At 42.0% G+C, this 19,905-nt stretch overlaps 1 protein-coding gene across 5 annotated transcripts in view; it reads right to left on the reverse strand.

The window, feature by feature from the left end:
* Positions 1-19,905, reverse strand: part of kiaa1109 (KIAA1109 ortholog) — a 260,969-nt gene that overhangs the window by 12,341 nt on the left and 228,723 nt on the right. For all 5 annotated transcript variants that reach the window (XM_062042306.1, XM_062042308.1, XM_062042307.1 and 2 more), the window contains 5 exons: positions 14,446-14,635; positions 14,140-14,357; positions 8,801-9,052; positions 8,518-8,721; positions 8,024-8,218 (listed from right to left, as the gene is read on the reverse strand). In XM_062042306.1, the coding sequence (XP_061898290.1) occupies positions 8,024-8,218; positions 8,518-8,721; positions 8,801-9,052; positions 14,140-14,357; positions 14,446-14,635 (1,059 nt within the window). The remainder of the gene's footprint in view (positions 1-8,023; positions 8,219-8,517; positions 8,722-8,800; positions 9,053-14,139; positions 14,358-14,445; positions 14,636-19,905) is intronic.

Consider the following 19,905-nt stretch of genomic DNA (forward strand, 5'->3'; position numbering starts at 1 on the left):
AAAAGTATTGAGTGGTCGACAGTGTCAAATGCAGCACTGAGGTCCAATAGCATTAATACTGAAGTTTTGCCAGAGTCTGTGTTTAGACGGATGTCATTTATAACTTTAAGAAGGGCCGTCTCTGTGCTATGAAGAGGTCGAAATCCTGACTGGAAGTTGTTGTGGCAGCCAGTAGAAGCCAAGAAGTGATTTAGTTGTTGGAGGACAACTTTCTCAATTATTTTATTTATGAATGGTAGATTTGAAATTGGTCTGTAGTTGTTGATAACAGAGGCATCTAGGCTCCGCTTTTTTAGAAGAGGTTTAATGACTGCAGTTTTGAAAGCCTTCGGGAAATTGCCCGATTGAATAGAATTATTAAGTATTTGCAACACGTCTGTTGATAGGCAGTCAAAAACATTCTTAAATAAGTTGGTAGGTAAAACATCAAGGCAGCAGGTGGATGACTTTAAAGCTGTCACCGTTTCCACTAGAGTTTTAGAGTCTATGGCATTAAAGCTTGCCATCATTGCTGTGTTACTTTTGCCTAAATGGGGTGGTGATCCAACTTTTTTACTTGAGATATTAATGGCGTGTCTGATGCCTTCAATTTTATCAGTATAAAAGAATGCAAACTCACTGCATTTCTGCGTGGAATGGAGTTCGGCTGGTATTTGTGTTGGGGGGTTGGTCAGTCTGTCAACGGTTGCGAATAGCGTTTTGGCCTTATTAGTGTTGCTGTTTATGATATTGGAGAAGAATGTTTCTCTAGCACTTTTTAAGACTAAATTGTAGGCCTGGAGGCTCTCTTTATAGATGTCATGGTGAATATGAAGTTTTGTATTCTGCCAGATTCGTTCAGCCTTCCTGCACTCTGCTGTTACAACAGCAGATTTTCTCCAGGGTGCCTTTTGCTTACCAGAAATCGTTTTAACTGTAAAAGGTGCAATGATATCTATGATATTCACAATTTTGGAATTAAAGTTGGCTTACAAGATCATCAGCATGACATGGGTTTAGAGGTGGTAGTGAGGAGATGGCGTTTTTAAAGAGGACATTAGCATGTTCATTTATGTACCGCTTTTTGACATTCTTTGATTCTGTTCGTGTGTCCGGAATTACAGAAATATTAAAGAAAACACAGAAATGATCAGACAATGAAGGATCAATCACAAGAACATCAGAAACATTGAGACCGTTTGTGATAATCAGGTCCAGAGTGTGTCCCTTACAAGCCTCTTTCACATGTTGAGACAGTTCAAATGTGTCTAAAATAGTAAAAAGTTCTTTAGCGCCCTTGTCATTCAAATCGTCAATATGAAAATTAAAATCACCAGTTATAACCAGGCAGTCAAAGTCAGTGGAGATGCTAGACAATAATTCAGTAAAATCATCGAAAACATTTGCAGAATATTTAGGTGGCCTGTAGATAATTAACAAGAGAATTTTGGGAGAGCATTTCAACACAGCACACAGGTATTCAAATGATGTAAAATCACCAAGTGACATCTGTTTCCCCTGAAACATGTTTTTAAATATAGCAGCAACCCCTCCACCTCTTTTCCCTGATCTACATATATCAATGAAGTTATAGTTGGGGGGTGCTGTCTCGATCAGAATGCTTGCACTGTTATTTTGTTCCAGCCATGTTTCAGTTAAAAACAAAGTTTAGAAGTGGTAATAAAATCATTGACTAAAAATGATTTGGTATTCAGAGACCTGACATTGAGCAGACCCATCCTGATGGTGTTATTGACAGGCTTCGATGTTGGCTTTGATTTGGAGAGAATAGGAATGAGATTGTTTAGGTTAGCAGGGTGGCTAAGTTTCCCAATGTTTACTCTCTTGGTAGTCACAACAGGAATGTAGAAGGTGCCATGATTTAATGTAGGCAACCTTGGGTCCAGCTGAAAATGTGGTCTACTGCTGAACCCTTTTCTTTATCAGAAATATTCAGAACTGCTGTATGGGCGAGGCGGGGTTTGCCGTAAGGGGGAGGGGGAGTGAGCAGCGTCAGAGCTGGGACGAACTACTGAAAGTGGACGTTGAGGGCGTGTAAGGGGTTGGCGTGAGAGGGGTGAAGTAGGGCTGGGGGGTTGTGGAGCACGCCTTCGTGGAGGGGGTGGTGGAGGTGAGCGATGATCTAGGGGGGTAAAAATCGGAGTAGGGCGGGGCGTGAGTGGGGGTAGCTCCCGGAGCTCCAAGGGGGAGAAGGGGTGAGAAAGGTTTACTTGAGGGAGGGAGAAAGATGGAGACGTGGATGGCTTGGGGGATGTGGGGGTGTGATCTTCACACGCATTCAGAATGGAGGGGGCGGTAGAGGAGGATAGACACCTCTCCTATTTGCTCTGGTGTATCTCATGGTCGACGTTCTCCTTTTGCAATGGCGGTCCTCCTTCGACGTTCCTGATAGGCTGTGTTGTGTCTTCCTTCCTCGGTGGCTCCTCTTGTCTCCAATGGCGGTCCTCCTTCGACGTTCCTGATAGGCTGTGTTGTGTCTTCCTTCCTCGGTGGCTCCTCTTGTCTCTTGTCCTTGGCAGTGATGATAGATGCAAGATGCAGGAAGTGAAACATGTTGTTCATGAAAAGCTTTACTCCCATCTTATTTAGGCAAAGTCCGTCTGCCTTAAAAAGATGCCTGCGGTCCCAGAAAAAGCTAAAATTGTAAAAAATTGTAAAATGCATTGAATGAGCAAGAAGTGCACTTGATAGCCACTCATTCAGCGAGTAAAGTCTACTGAATCTCTCAGATCCTCTCCTGATTGGGGGTAGAGGACCACTGATAAAAACATCAGCATTCACAGTGCTGACTGTGTCAAAGAGTTTATTGAAGTGCTCTTTCAGCTCTATTGATTGTTGTTTTACAATGTCATTAAAACCAATGTGCAGGATGATATTTTTCACATTTGGGTGTGCAGCGACAATTTCCAGGATTATTTTTTCCATGTCAGATACCATATCCTTCGGAAAGCAGAGTACTTTGGTGTTATTATTGCTTTTCATATCTTTTACAGAAAAGTCCCGCACAATCAGATTTTCAGGAGCTCTCTTTAGCTTTCTCTGTGGTTTAAAGTTAGCAGGTCTTACCCTTCTGCGTGGTGATGGTGGGTTATTCAGGCAATCAGAGGGGGATCCATTGTCCATCAACAGTGGGGCAAACCTGTTCTTTAGTTGGAAACTTGCTTGCTGGGGAGGTTTATTGGTAGTTCTCCTCTTCTCAGCTGTCCGCTGCTGTGTCCTACGTGGCAGTGGAGTTGATGACGCAGTTTGCCTGGCTGAAGATGGTAGCGCAGGCCAGCCGGTCAGATCAGATAAATCGGGGCGCTGGGTCCTGCCAGATATCCATTCTCCCTTGTCGCAGGGAGGTGGTCTTCTCTTTGGCGTCGCACCAAGTGTGTTCCAGGGAGGATTATCGCTGGTAGATTTATTACCCTCTACAGGGGCCTCCCGTTTCTTCATTGTTGCTAGTTAGCTGGGTTGTAGCATGGTGCTGTCCAGTGTTTTCAGTCGACAGGAGTGCTAGAGTGGTGTTGTTGCCACATTGTCCATTCACTTCTAAATTCACTTCCAACCGATTAATTTTTATATCCAAAAGTAAAATCTTCTGTTGCAGTTTGTGGTAATTAATCTTCCGTAGAAAAAGGAGGCATCTTCTGCTGATTACCTTTAGCACTGTAGCACAGGCTCGGGCTCAGGCTTATCTTGAGTAGTAGGCCTCCTCGCGTTGTCTTGAGGACGTCGTAAAAATATTAAAAAATGCCTCTGTTATCTAAAAGAAAATATAGTCCCACTGGTTTTGTAAGTATCCAAGAGCTGTTGCTCTTTGTGTCTTATTGAGAAGAAGAAAATAGCAGCAGAGAGTAGCAAAAAATGCAAGCAGAAGCGAGAGCAAGCAGAAAAGCGTCCGTCCAGCGCAGAGGACGGAGCAGAATATATATATATATTTTTTATATGTATATATATATATATATGTGTGTGTATATATATATATATATGTGTGTGTATATATATATATATATATATGTGTAAATATATATATGTATGTGTGTATATATATATATATATCTATATATATATATATATATATATATATAGATATATATATATATATATGTGTATATACAAACCCCGTTTCCATATGAGTTGGGAAATTGTGTTAGATGTAAATATAAACGGAATACAATCATTTGCAAATCCTTTTCAACCCATATTCAATTGAATGCACTACAAAGACAAGATATTTGATGTTCAAACTCATAAACGTTATTTTTTTTTTGCAAATAATAATTAACTTAGATTTTCATGGCTGCAACACGTGCCAAAGTAGTTGGGAAAGGGCATGTTCACCACTGTGTTACATGGCCTTTCCTTTTAACAACACTCAGTAAACGTTTGGGATGGATGGAGGTGGAATTATTTCCCATTCTTGCTTGATGTACAGCTTAAGTTGTTCAACGGTCTCCGTTGTGGTATTTTAGGCTTCATAATGCGCCACACATTTTCAATGGGAGACAGGTCTGGACTACAGGCAGGCCAGTCTAGTACCCGCACTGTTTTACTATGAAACCACGTTGATGTAACACGTGGCTTGGCATTGCCTTGCTGAAATAATGAGGGGCGTCCATGGTAACGTTGCTTGGATGGCAACATATGTTGCTCCAAAACCTGTATGTACCTTTCAGCATTAATGGCGCCTTCACAGATGTGTAAGTTACCCATGTCTTGGGCACTAATACACCCCCATACCATCACAGATGCTGGTTTTTCAACTTTGCGTCTATAACAATCCGAATGGTTCTTTTCCTCTTTGGTCCGGAGGACACAACGTTCTCAGTTTCCAAAAACAATTTGAAATGTAGACTCGTCAGACCACAGAACACGTTTCCACTTTGTATCAGTCCAACTTAGATGAGCTCAGGCCCAGCGAAGCCGACAGCATTTCTGGGTGTTGTTGATAAACGGTTTTTGCCTTGCATAGGAGAGTTTTAACTTGCACTTACAGATGTAGCGACCAACTGTAGTTACTGACAGTGGGTTTCTGAAGTGTTCCTGAGCCCATGTGGTGATATCCTTTACACACTGATGTCGCTTGTTGATGCAGTACAGCCTGAGGGATCGAAGGCCACGGGCTTAGCTGCTTACGTGCAGTGATTTCTCCAGATTCTCTGAACCCTTTGATGATATTACGGACCGTAGATGGTGAAATCCCTAAATTCCTTGCAATAGCTGGTTGAGAAAGGTTTTTCTTAAACTGTTCAACAATTTGCTCACGCATTTGTTGACAAAGTGGTGACCCTCGCCCCATCCTTGTTTGTGAATGACTGAGCATTTCATGGAATCTACTTTTATACCCAATCATAGCACCCACCTGTTCCTAATTTGCCTGTTCACCTGTGGGATGTTCCAAATAAGTGTTTGATGAGCATTCCTCAACTTTATCAGTATTCATTGCCACCTTTCCCAACTTCTTTGTCACGTGTTGCTGGCATCAAATTCTAAAGTTAATGATTATTTGCAAAAAAAAAAAAATGTTTATCAGTTTGAACATCAAATATGTTGTCTAAGTAGCATATTCAACTGAATATGGGTTGAAAATGATTTGCAAATCATTGTATTCCGTTTATATTTACATCTAACACAATTTCCTAACTCATATGGAAACGGGGTTTGTATATATGTATATACATACATATATATATATATAAATATCAGTGACGTGCGGTGAGGTTCATGACTGGTGAGGCACGGACTTCATCACAGTCAGATTTACAAACATATGAACCCTAAAGAGTATCTTATTCACCATTTAATTGGCAGCAGTTAACGGGTTATGTTTAAAAGCTCATACCAGCATTCTTCCCTGCTTGGCACTCAGCATCAAGGGTTGGAATTGGGGGTTAAATCACCAAAAATGATTCCCAGGCACGGCGCCGCTGCTGCCCACTGCTCCCCTCACCTCCCAGGGGGTGAACAAGGGGATGGGTCAAATGCAGAGGACAAATTTCACCACATCTAGTGTGTGTGTGACAATCATTGGTACTTTAACTTAACTTTAACTTTACACATAGAAACTATAGCACACAAAAAAACACATTTAATAAAAAAAACGTTATTATGGTCTTACCTTTACTTATAAGTGCGGGAACACTGGTGTTCGTGTTGGAGGAGTTGTAAATGAATGAAATATGAAATCCGTGCTGCAGTCTGCAGGTATACCTAATGTTGTGTCCCTGCGGTCGTTTGCAGCTCCTCCGGCGCGTGCATTGTTGTTTTTGCACTTTTTGGCTTCTTGTTAAGTGACTTTTTTTTGGGTGGATTCGGTCTTGCACGTGGAGGGTTTGGGTGTGGGCTTTGGTTGGTGTGGCGCTCCCGTCGGGCGGTACATTCTGCGGCGGAGGTGCTTGGCACCAGGAGGCGGGGTTATGAGGCGAGCCTCTCACAGTGCGTCTTGGCAGCAGTTTTATGATCGCTCAGCACAAGAAATACTTTACACACATACAGTTGTTGACAAAATACACTGGACATTATATACCTCAGCTAACTAAACTATGGAAATGTATAATATAATTCATATAGCAATACGGTCTCACTGCACAGCAGGCCAGCAGTTAACCGAATCATTGCGCACAATCCATGTTGAGGCACAACTGAGTGATGTGCCTCAACTGGCTGCTGATCACCGCACCGTCTCTTCTCAGTATTTGAACAGCAAATGTGAAAATAAAAATAAAAATAATCTAAAACTGGTCAAGTTAAATGGAAAATAACTTTAGTATAATCACTGGATACATATAACAATTTAATTAATTTTTTTTTCTTTTTACATTTTTTTTCTTTCCATGATGGCAGGTGAGGCCGTGCCTCCCCTGCCTCTACTGACGGCACGTCACTGATAAATATATATATACATACATATATATATGTATATAAATATATATACATGTATATATATGGGCAGCACGGTGGAACAGGGGTTAGTGCATGTGCCTCACAATACGAAGGTCCTGAGTAGTCCTGAGTTCAATCCCGGGCTCGGGACCTTTCTGTGTGGAGTTTGCATGTTCTCCCCGTGACTGCGGGGGTTCTCTCCGGGTACTCCGGCTTCCTCCCACCTCCAAAGACATGCACCTGGGGATAGGTTGATTGGCAACACTAAATTGGCCCTAGTGTGTGAATGTGAGTGTGAATGTTGTCTGTCTATCTGTGTTGGCCCTGCGATGAGGTGGCGACTTGTCCAGGGTGTACCCCGCCTTCCGCCTGATTGTAGCTGAGATAGGCTCCAGCGCCCCCCGCGACCCCGAAGGGAATAAGCGGTAGAAAATGGATGGATGGATGGACTGAAGTATATATATACATATATACTTATATACATACATATATATACATACATACAGTATATACATACAGTATATATATATATATATATATATATATATATATATATATATATATATATATATATATATATATATATATATATATATATATATACATACACATACATACAATATATATATATATATATATATATATATATATATATATATATATATATATATATATACATACATACATACATACATACGGTACATACATACATACATACATATATATGTACATATATATATTAGGGCTGCAACAACTAATCGATTAAAATCTAATATAAAAATAGTTGCCGATTAATTTAGTCATCGATTCGTTGGATCCATGCTATGCGCATGCACAGAGGCTATTTTTTTATAAACCTTTATTTATAAACTGCAACATTTACAAACAGATGAGAAACAATAATCAAAATAAGTATGGTGCCAGTATGCTGTTTTTTTTCAATAAAATACTGGAAAGAATAGAAATGTAGTTGGTCTCTTTTATTCGATTATTAATCGAAGTAATAATCGACAGATTAATCGATTATCAAATTAGTTGTTAGTTGCAGCCCTAATATATATATATATATATATATATATATATATATATGTACATATGAATGAGACCCCTTTTTTGGGGGCCAAGAGTTCAGTATTTATAAAAAAAGGCAGCACACCTGATAGAGAAGGCTCATCAGGATCTTGCACATGGATGGACTTGAAGTCCAGCTGCATTCTGGGAAGAGCGAAAATGGTTTCCGTCTCGTGGTTGTAGCTGGAGTTGCTGCGGAAGCTGCTCAGCAGACTGGAGCTCTTGGCAGCGGCTCCACTCTCTGGGTTGTTAGCTTCCACATTCCTCAGCAAGCTCAACTCTGAAGTAAGAGATGAAAAGAAAAAGCATCAGAACTCTTGGCAGCTTTTCTTCCTTGGATGCTATGTCAGCTATTTTGCATTAAAGATATCAGACCGTGGCTTCAAGTAAGTAAGGGACTCGTCTCAGCACTATTTGAAGTAAGAAGTTTTAAAAGTTATTAATGCACTTATTTGCTAGTTCATTAGCTAATAAGCTCCATCAATGAATCCAACCTTGGTAATTCACGTTATTACAAATCTGTTAGTTATGTAGTGTTTGGCTGGATTATTTCACAAGAATCAGAAATTTAAAGCACACCTTCATTCCTCATGGCAGTGACGTAGTTAAACCATTCTTTAACAGTGGCAACTCCGTGTGGAGGGTTTTCATGACGCCGCCGCGTTATCTTGGTTATGGTGGCCATCGGGCTTTCCAGTGCACCACATGGTTTGGTCACCATTGTGTTGTGACCCAGATGGAAGTCTAACGTCTGCACGATGTACGTGGAATCATCCTTGCAGCCTGTTTAAGAAATGACAAGACAGTGCCAGAAAAACCCCTCTGCAGTACAGAGGCTCTTAAAATGAAAGATATCCCTTACCGTCCTCCAATATTTTCTGTGCCTCTGTCCAGAAGGCGATGTTGGGCTCTTCCAGGTGGAAAAGGGCCCACGACTTGGATCGGAAGTTGGGGCCATGGAAGCAGGCCAAGGTCATGTGATTGCCATGCAGACTCATTGAGCCACCCAGCTGCACCGCATCTTCAGGCAGAGGCATTTGGAAAAGGGATATGTGGCAGCCCGCGATTACCTTCAGCACGCCGGGCCAGTGGCGGTGATGTGCTGCATCCACGTCTGCATTTGAGACACAAAGATGAAAACGCATCCGTCGACACAGCAACAATGTGGAGCACATCTTATTCAAGAGAAGACTAAGGGCATCAAGATTAAGGAGCATTACACAGAGTGGAAATTGTGTAGTAGAATACTACAGCCTCCAGAGTGTAGTTTTGACTTTTTTAGTGACAAGCCATGAAAATCAGAATGAGAATTAGCTTTATTGGCCAAGTATGTTAAACACAAAAGGAATATGACTTGGTAGACTCTGCTCTCTTTGTTCAATGTAAACAAATATTAACGATTACGGAAACTAAAAATATAAACAAGTACTTAAATAACTAATGCGTGCAAAGTTAGTAAATAATAGTACAGTGGTGAATAGGCCAAGAGCAAAACGATGATGACGTGAACATGAGTTAGTACATTCACAGTGACAGATTAGTTATTTTACAGCGTTCATCAGATTGCCTGGGGTAAGAAACTGGATTGTTTTGGTGTACAGTGATTTGTAATGCCTGATATGCAGAATACATGCTGATTATCAGAACACCCACAATACTGGGAGGTTGAGATGCTAATATAAATATTCAGCACAGGCAATGTCATTTATCAAGGCTGAAACTGTACTGCGGGTACTATTTTGCATCTTTATTTAGCACGTCTGAAAAGTATGTGCCAACGGATACAGTTACACACACAACTGTGAGAAAGGAGGCAATCGTGCTGCAAAAACAGCTCAACAGAGAATCCTTTGTTCTACTTGTGTCAACATATACAGACTGTAAGAAACAAAAAACAATAGACATGTCTATTTAGAGGGCACTCATATTTCCCTCGCCCGGACGCGGGTCACCGGGACCCCCTCTGGAGCCAAGCCCGGAGTTGGGGCACGATGGCCGGGCCTGTCCCCATGGGGCCCGGCCGGGCACAGCCCGAAGAGTCAACGTGGGTCCCCCCTCCAATGGGCTCACCACCCATAGCAGGGGAAGGTATAGCTCGGTTGGTAGAGCGGCCGTGCCAGCAACTTGAGGGTTGCCGGTTCGATCCCCGCTTCCGCCATCCTAGTCACTGCCGTTGTGTCCTTGGGCAAGACACTTTCCCCACCTTCTCCTAGTGCCACCCACACTGGTTTAAATGTCACTTAGATATTGGGTTTCACAATGTAAAGCGCTTTGAGTCACTTGAGAAAAAGCGCTATATAAATGTAATTCACTTCACTTCACAATGTGAGCTGGGCGGCAGCCGAAGGCAGGGCACTTGGAGGTCCCATCCTCGACTACAGAAGTTAGCTCTTGGACGTGGAACGTCACCTCGCTGGGGGGGAAGGAGCCTGAGCTAGTGCGCGAGGTGGAGAAGTTCCGGCTAGATATAGTCGGACTCACTTCGACGCACAGCAAGGGCTCTGGAACTAGTTCTCTCGAGAGGGGCTGGACTCTCTTCCACTCTGGCGTTGCCAGCAGTGAGAGGCGATGGGCTGGGGTAGCAATTCTTGTTGCCCCCCGGCTCAGAGCCTGCACGTTGGAGTTCAACCCAGTGGACGAGAGGGTAGCTTCCCTCCGCCTTCGGGTGGGGGGACGGGTCCTGACTGATGTTTGCGCTTACGCGCCAAACAGCAGCTCAGAGTACCCACCCTTTTTGGATTCACTCGAGGGAGTACTTGAGGGTGCTCCCCCGGGTGATTCCCTTGTTTTACTGGGGGACTTCAACGCTCATATTGGCAACGACAGTGAAACCTGGGAAGAATGGCCGCCCGGATCTGAACCAGAGTGGTGTTTTGTTATTGGACTTTTGTGCCCGTCACAGATTGTCCATAACGAACACCATGTTCAAGCATAAGGGTGTCCATATATGCACTTGGCACCAGGACACCATAGGCCGCAGTTCCATGATCATCTTTGTAGTTGTGTCATTGGATTTGCGGCCTCATGTTTTGGACACTCGGGTGAAGAGAGGGCGGAGCTTTCTACCGATCACGACGTGGTGGTGAGTTGGCTGCGATGGTGGGGGAGGATGCCGGACAGACCTGGCAGGCCCAAACGCATTGTGAGGGTTTGCTGGGAATGTCTGGCAGAGTCTCCTGTCAGAGAGAGTTTCAATTCCCACCTCCGGTCTAGTGAGGTGCTGGACATTGAGTCCGAGTGGACCATGTTCCGCACCTCTATTGTCGAGGCGGCTGATTGGAGCTGTGGCCGAAAGGTAGTTGGTGCCTGTCGTGGCGGTAATCCTAGAACCCGTTGGTGGACACTGGCAGTGAGGGATGCCGTCAAGCTAAAGAAGGAGTCCTATCGGATTCTTTTGGCTCATAGGACTCCTGAGGTAGCGGACAGGTACCGACAGGCCAAGCGGTGTGCAGCTTCAGCGGTAGCGGAGGCAAAAACTCGGACATGGGAAGAGTTCGGGGAAGCCATGGAAAACGACTTCCGGACGGCTTCGAAGCGATTCTGGACCACCATCCACCGCCTCAGGAAGGGGAAGCAGTGCACTATCAACACCGTGTATGGTGAGGATGGTGTTCTGCTGACCTCGACTGCGGATGTTGTGGATCGGTGGAGGGAATACTTCGAAGACCTCCTCAATCCCACCAACACGTCTTTCTATGAGGAAGCAGTGCCTGGGGAATCTGTGGTGGGCTCTCCTATTTCTGGGGCTGAGGTTGCTGAGGTAGTTAAAAAGCTCCTCGGTGGCAAGGCCCCGGGGGTATATGAGATCCGCCCGGAGTTCCTTATAGCTCTGGATGCTGTGGGGCTGTCTTGGTTGACAAGACTCTGCAGCATCGCGTGGACATCGGGGGCGATGCCTCTGGATTGGCAGACCTGGGTGGTGGTTCCTCTCTTTAAAAAGGGGAACCGGAGGGTGTGTTCTAACTATCGTGGGATCGCACTCCTCAGCCTTCCCGGTAAGGTATATTCAGGTGTACTGGAGAGGAGGCTACGCCGGATAGTCGAACCTCGGATTCAGGAGGAACAGTGTGGTTTTCGTCCTGGTCGTGGAACTGTGGACCAGCTCTATACTCTCGGCAGGGTCCTTGAGGGTGCATGGGAGTTTGCCCAACCAGTCTACATGTGCTTTGTGGACTTGGAGAAGGCATTCGACCGTGTCCCTTGGGAAGTCCTGTGGGGAGTGCTCAGAGAGTATGGGGTATCGGACTGTCTGATTGTGGCGGTCCGCTCCCTGTATGATCAGTGTCAGAGCTTGGTCCGCATTGCGGGCAGTAAGTCGGACACGTTTCCAGTGAGGGTTGGACTCAGCCAAGGCTGCCCTTTGTCACCGATTCTGTTCATAACTTTTATGGACAGAATTTCTAGGCGCAGTCAAGGCGTTGAGGGGATCCGGTTTGGTGGCTGCAGGATTAGGTCTCTGCTTTTTGCAGATGATGTGGTCCTGATGGCTTCATCTGGCCAGGATCTTCAGCTCTCACTGGATCGGTTCGCAGCTGTGTGTGAAGTGACTGGGATGAGAATCAGCACCTCCAAGTCCGAGTCCATTGTTCTCACCCGGAAAAGGGTGGAGTGCCATCTCCGGGTTGGGGAGGAGATCTTGCCCCAAGTGGAGGAGTTCAAGTACCTCGGAGTCTTGTTCACGAGTGAGGGAAGAGTGGATCGTGAGATCGACAGGCGGATCGGTGCGGCGTCTTCAGTAATGCGGACGCTGTATCGATCCGTTGTGGTGAAGAAGGAGCTGAGCCGGAAGGCAAAGCTCTCAATTTACCGGTCGATCTACATTCCCATCCTCACCTATTGTCATGAGCTTTGGGTTATGACCGAAAGTACAAGATCACGGGTACAAGCGGCCGAAATGAGTTTCCTCCGCTGCGTGGCGGGGCTCTCCCTTAGAGATAGGGTGAGAAGCTCTGCCATCCGGGGGGAGCTCAAAGTAAAGCCACTGCTCCTCCACATCGAGAGAAGCAAGATGAGGTGGTTCGGGCAACTGGTCAGGATGCCACCCGAACGCCTCCATAGGGAGGTGTTTAGGGCACGTCCGACCGGTAGGAGGCCACGGGGAAGACTATGTCTCCCGGCTGGCCTGGGAACGCCTCGGGATCCCCTGGGAAGAGCTGGACGAAGTGGCTGGGGAGAGGGAAGTCTGGGCTTCCCTGCTTAGGCTGCTGCCCCTGCGACCCGACCTCGGATAAGCGGAAGAAGATGGATGGATGGATGGATTTAGAGGGCAGCACGGTGGTGCAGGAGTTAGTGCATGTGCCTCACAATACGAAGGTCCTGAGTTCAATCCCGGGCTCGGGATCTTTCTGTGTGGAGTTTGCATGTTCTCCCCGTGACTGCGTGGGTTCCCTCCGGGTACTCCGGCTTCCTCCCACCTCCAAAGAAATGCAAATGCACCTCCAAAGAAATGCAACACTAAATTGGCCCTAGTGTGTGAATGTGAGTGTGAATGTTGTCTGTCTATCTGTGTTGGCCCTGCGATGAGGTGGCGACTTGTCCAGGGTGTACCCCTCCTTCTCCAAGGGGCTAAGTTAAAAAAAAAATAAGTTGATACGTTTTGGTGTCTGCTGGCGTTTGTATTTTAATGGAGTTAAGTTTTTTTTCATGTAGGAATCATACTTCTCTTGTGTGGAGAAATATTTTTAATGTGCATTTTCTTGCGTTTGGATCATTCAGGACGCATGAATGCGCGCCATTGTTGTGAATGTCCATTGCCTCCTGGTTAGTGTGCTGAAAATGTTTCTGTTGTCAAGATTTTTATTTTATATTGGAGAAAAGGTGGTACATATTATAGATGTGTGCTGCTTGTTCTTCATTACAAAACCCACAGACTGGAAAGCGCAATAACCTTAATGTGGAGGGAAATGAGTGCTTCCATGGGCACACTATGCTGATAATACATACAAAAACCTTATTTAAATAGGGTGGTCTGCACCAGTTATCAATTGCACAATCAGTCTTGGAAGATAACACACAACAAAACCACTAAAAGGACACACTATTTTTTTAGTTTGCATAAGCGCATGGTATTTGGATCTTAGTAGATTGGGCCCTCTGTGTATTAGAGTTACCAAACACCGGCAAGAAAGAGTACCTACTGAATGTATTATTACAACATGTAATTTAAATATTTCACAGAGCAGTACTAAGGAACATGCTTACAAAGCTCTGCTGCTCCTTTCTCTACGTTGATGACTGGGGTTTTGGGGGGAAGGTAGGGGCCAGGCCCCCATGTGGAGAGTGCCCGCTTGCTAGTGTCGAACTGCTGGGTAAAAAACTCCTGCAGCTTCATGCCGATCTTGATTAGGTCCGGTGTAGTAGAGCGTGAAATGATCACCTGGAAAATATCCCACTGCAAGTCTCCATGGACAAAGATCTCACTAGAAGGAAGGTAGTGAGGGAAGGAGGAGGGTTATCTACCGTGCGTGCTCTGTCTATTGGTTTGAATGTGCTGAAGTAATTCAATACCTTTTCTCAGATATGCTGGAATCAATAGTGCACAGGTTGACTTTCCACTCATCTTGGAGCTGCAGGTCAGCATTACTGAACACCCCCATTAGGATGCTGGTGCCCATGTAATCCACCCGTGCCTCGGTGGAGCCCATGGTGATCTGGATCTTATGGCTGGGTTGCTGGTTTGGGTGTTCAGAGATGTGTGCTAGGAAAAAATCAGGGGGGGGGGGGGGAAAGTAACTTAGCAAGAAAGAAAAAAAGATGATTCAGTTCAAAATAAACAGGGAGGCAATAAAGAGCAAATTAGAAAAGTTCAATACAATAGGAATAATAATTGAGTTGTGTTATGTATTTTCTCAAACGGTCACCCTGCCTGAGCTCTATTGTAGTCTACTGTAAGTGCGACCAAATGCTTTTTTTTCCAGGTTGTATTTAATCGAACCAAAAAAAAGTATCAGCGTATTCTACTGAATCGTTGCCATTTGCTTTTGTAACTCCCTCTGCTTTTGTCACACAAATGTATTCATTTTTTCCAACTCTGTATCTGATAATACACAGATTATGTGCATTGGCTCATCACAGGCAACACTCTCATTTGTGTACAATGTTCTTGAGCTGAAAATGACTCTTAAAAGGAGAACTGCACTTTTTTGGGGGAATTTTGCCTATCATTCATTCATAATCCTATTGAGACATGAAGACAGAAGGTGTGTTTTTTTTTTTTTTTACATTCTAATTTGTAAAAATCTGCCCATTCTTGGTGGCTGGCAATGCAGCTAATGGGAGCTATCCATTCTGCCTCTAAATCACCTTAAAGTGTATCCATAAACCGCTAACATTACATCATTTAGACTTCCTTTATTGTCATTCAAATTTGAACTTTACAGTACAGATAAGAACACAATCTTGTTAGCTGTAAACTACGGCAAGAGGTGAGCTAGCTACGGCAAGATAAGCTGGCTTTTTTCTGCAGTCGCTGAATCGCTTTTGAGTTTTTAATGCACAACACAATGCGAAGGGACACCAATCTGTACTGACTGAAAAACATGAACAATCATATTACAGTATCTGTGAAGTATTAGCCCACGTTTCACTGGGTTTGTTTGTACACAGCTAGCTCGACAGTGTACATAGTTGTAATAACAAGCAATGTGTGCTGAATCTATCATGATCAATGTCGTAGTGACTCACTTGTCTGTTTGGTCCAGCTGGCTGGGAAAATGTTTTCAAGTTAACTTTGGGTAAGCACACCATATATGTCTGCAAAACTTGGCTCTAAGTTCCACATTTACACCGTCAAGTCAAGCCGACTTACGTTAGCTCCAACGTTTCATCCTTTGTGCGTGCTCACTTTTAAAACCAACAGTTCATCCCAGGGTTTCCCACACATTCATTTATTTGTGGCGGCCCGCCACGAAAAAATTACGTCCGCCACAAATAAAACAAATATATATATATTTTTTTGTCCTCCCCAGCTTCTCAGGCAAATCATACAGTTGATGTAGATGCCCATATCGGCTGTTCAGATTTACTTTACAAAAGAGAAGTGTAGGATACTTCTCTTTTTGCCTTATTTGTATTTGACTTTATTAAATGTATTTATATTAGAAACACAACATGTGTATATAACAAAGGGTGCAAAGTCTGCAGGCAGTAGGAAACACATGGTTAAGTGTAGGGAGTAAAACTGATGGCAGTCTTAAGTTCAAGATTTTTGGAGCTCTTTGTTCAGTGGATCAGATGTTTGATGAAGCTCTGTGTCTATCTATAATCACTACTGTTTTCTGTTTATTTGTTACTGACTGTGGCAGGACACCTCGGCCTCTGTTTCACTTTATGTTGCTGGTAAATAATATGGTTGTAGTAGTAGGCTAAAGTTAAATTATTTAGTATGCACTAATTAAAGGGGCAGAGCTTTGAGACATTTTAGCTTTTATATTTTATAAGATACATTTTTTGTAAGAACCATAATTAATAAATATATTTCAGTGAACAACTTGTTCAAATCTGTATATAAATATGTACATAAAGTGTTGTAATTATATTGTAAAATGGATGGATGGATGGATGGATGGATGGATGGATGGATGGACGTTTAAAACAAAACTGTTATTATTAATTAGTAAGTATACATTTTTTGAGCCTTTTTAGAGAAAATCAAATCATTGTAGTCAATTATGCAAATTACTTGATGATGTCATGGTGACCATGCCTATAGCCACGCCCATAGCCACGCCCCCACCGCCACAGGTATCTTGGCAGTTTATGGGAAACACTGCATCCTCCGTATATTCAGGTTTAAAAAGATAAGGTTGTGAATCCTCATTTGTCCAAGAATCGTCGTCTTCATTGTCTGTTAGTCTGCATTGATTACAACACTCTCACCTTTGTTTCTGAAAGTAGGAACACACATTTGCTGACGGAAGTGCGCTGCTATGGTAAGGGAAATAAAAACGCTCCGGAAAGAAGTTCCGGCAATGCATAAAATAACCAAAATACGGTAAATATTTAACATATTACATATTGTTATGAATGTGTCTGTTACTATATAACTTTGCAGCGTATATAAAAACATGTTGATGGAGGGTTTTGAAGTTGTTTTAGAAGGCTTTAATGGTGACTCCCATTAGCCGCATTTTGAAAGCATACTTTATCATCTTTAGATCCTAAAAAAAAAGAAAAAGATGTGTGTTCTTGTCTCTCATAATGATTGTGAACAATGGGCAATATAAAAATAAAAAATTAATTAAAAAAAAGTGCAGTTCCCCTTTCAGTAACAGGACTGAAAGCAACAGGAGTTTTTAGCATTGGATGAGCAATTACATCAAATGGCATGAATGCTGATAGAATGTTGACATTAAGCAAATTACAGTAAGCAAATTACAGTGAACAAATAATTATAATTTAAAACAAACAAATTACAGTGAACAAATAATTATAATTTAAAACAAACAAAAAAATAATGTCAACAAAGATTTAGGTAACAGGACTGCTGAGATTTACTTTTGGCTTTCCCATAGGCTGCTAAGAATCTGAATGGTGCAACTTCCTGTGGATAAAGTGACTTGTTGAAGATTTCACATGTTTCAGGGCGAGTAATGTGTTATGGTAACAGGTAGTGATGGGTCAAAGGATAGTGCAGTGACAGCTCGTATTAAATGAAGTTGGAAGAGTGGCATGGTGCATTAGACATCAGTTTTTGTCTCTATAATATATCTAAATCGCACTAAGAAAAAGGAAAAATTCCGCAGTGTGAGATAATTTTGATCCTATAGTGCCAAATAAGGTAAATGTTCATATTTTCATGTTTGGCTGATTGACCAGAGTTGTACATCTCAAATTTTTGCAGAATTATTTAAAAAAAGAATAAAATAAAATAAAACAATTACTAAGATATATTCAAGGGTGACCAGATCCCAATTCATCAGATATGGGACAAAGACTATGTTTGTGTGGGACAACAATGCATCGAGGTAGTCTAAAATAACTTTTCTATTCTGCTTTTTAATTTATAACAATACTATGCTTTGCCTTGCAATTGATTTAGTAGCATATAACAGACTACAAATATAACTTAAATATATGTTATTTAAATGCAACTTTACCAAGTTCTCTCACATAAGAAAACATAGTAAGCATGGGGATTTGTGCAGAGTATGCACTAATTAAAACCTTACACATCCAAAATATGAAATGGAATTCTCGAATAACAAAAGTGCAAGGGAAGTGCAGTTTTTTTCCATAGTTGAAAAAAACTAAATTGATTGGTTTTTCTTTTTTGTTGCCATTATCTTCCATCATGGCTTGTTTATTTGTGTGATGGGCTCATCTTGCTCATTCAATTTGAAGCTGAAATATTCACACACTAGGATATTAAGCTTTGCAATCAACTTTTCTGGCGCTAATGTCTACTGCAGGGGTCACCAACGCGGTGCCCGCGGGCACCAGGTAGCCCGTAAGGACCAGATGAGTAGCCCGCTGGCCTGTTCTAAAAATAGTTCAAACAGCAGCACTTACCAGTGAGCTGCCTCTATTTTTTAATTTGTATTTATTTACTAGCAAGCTGGTCTCGCTTTGCCCGACATTTTTAATTCTAAGAGAGACAAAACTCAAATAGAATTTGAAAATCCAAGAAAATATTTTAAAGACTTGGTCTTCACTTGTTTAAATACATTCATACATTTTTTTACTTTGCTTCCTCTAACTTTCAGAAAGACAATTTTAGAGAAAAAATACAACCCTAAAAATGATTGTAGGATTTTTAAGCACATATACCTTTTTACCTTTTAAATTCCTTCCTCTTCTTTCCTGACAATTTAAATCAATGTTCAAGTAAATTATTTTTTTTATTGTAAAGAATAATAAATACATTTTAATTTAATTCTTCATTTTAGCTTCTGTTTTTTCGACGAAGAATATTTGTTAAATATATCTTCAAACTTATTATGATTCAAATTAAAAAAAAATATTCTGGCAAATCGACAAAATCTGTAGAATCAAATTTAAATCTTATTTCAAAGTCTTTTGAATTTCTTTTAAAATTTTTGTTCTGGAAAATCTAGAAAAAGTAATGATTTGTCTTTGTTAGAAATATAGCTTGGTCCAATTTGTTATATATACTAACAAAGTGTAGATTGGATTTTAACCTATTTAAAACATGTCATCAAAATTCTAAAATTAATCTTAATCAGGAAAAATGACTAATGATGATCCATAAATTATTTTTTAAATTTTTTCAAAAAGATTCGAATTAGCTAGTTTTTCTCTTATTTTTTTCGGTTGAATTTTGAACTTTAAAGAGTCGAAATTGAAGATAAACTATGTTTCAAAATTTAATTGTCATTTTTTTCATGTTTTCTCCTCTTTTAAACCGTTCAATTAAGTGTACATATCATTAATTATTAATAATAACATAGAGTTAAAGGTAAATTGAGCAAATTAGCTATTTCTGGCAATTTATTTAAGTGTGTATCAAACTGGTAGCCCTTCACATTAATCAGTACCCAACAAGTAGCTCTTGGTTTCAAAAAGGTTGGTGACCCCTGGTCTACTGTGTTGGTGAGTCTCACTAGCGAGGCTCTGTCACTGCCTTCTGAATGTGTAAGCTAGCAAACACAGTGACAGTACAGTGTCAATTCAGCGGCATTTACCCATCACTAGTAACAGGACTGACTGAAAACTCAAGAGACACAATTTAAGTATGAAATACAACTAAACTGGTTTTTTAAAGGGGTCATAGTATGATTTATTTTCGACATTTAAAACACTTCCTCGTGGTCTACAGAACATGTAATAGTGGTGCTATGGTCCAAATTTTTTTACAGACTGTTTTCAAGCTCTTCTGACCGTCTCTTCAGGATGCGTTTTGTGGGCGGTCCTATTTACAGGGTTACACTTCGACTGTGTCCTTTCCCCGTCAGCCATGTTGTAGTTTTTAGCCCTTCCATATTGAGTTTACAGACAAGTTTTAGCTAC

This window comes from Entelurus aequoreus, linkage group LG03, assembly GCF_033978785.1.
Source record: "Entelurus aequoreus isolate RoL-2023_Sb linkage group LG03, RoL_Eaeq_v1.1, whole genome shotgun sequence".
Lineage (NCBI taxonomy): Eukaryota > Metazoa > Chordata > Actinopteri > Syngnathiformes > Syngnathidae > Entelurus > Entelurus aequoreus.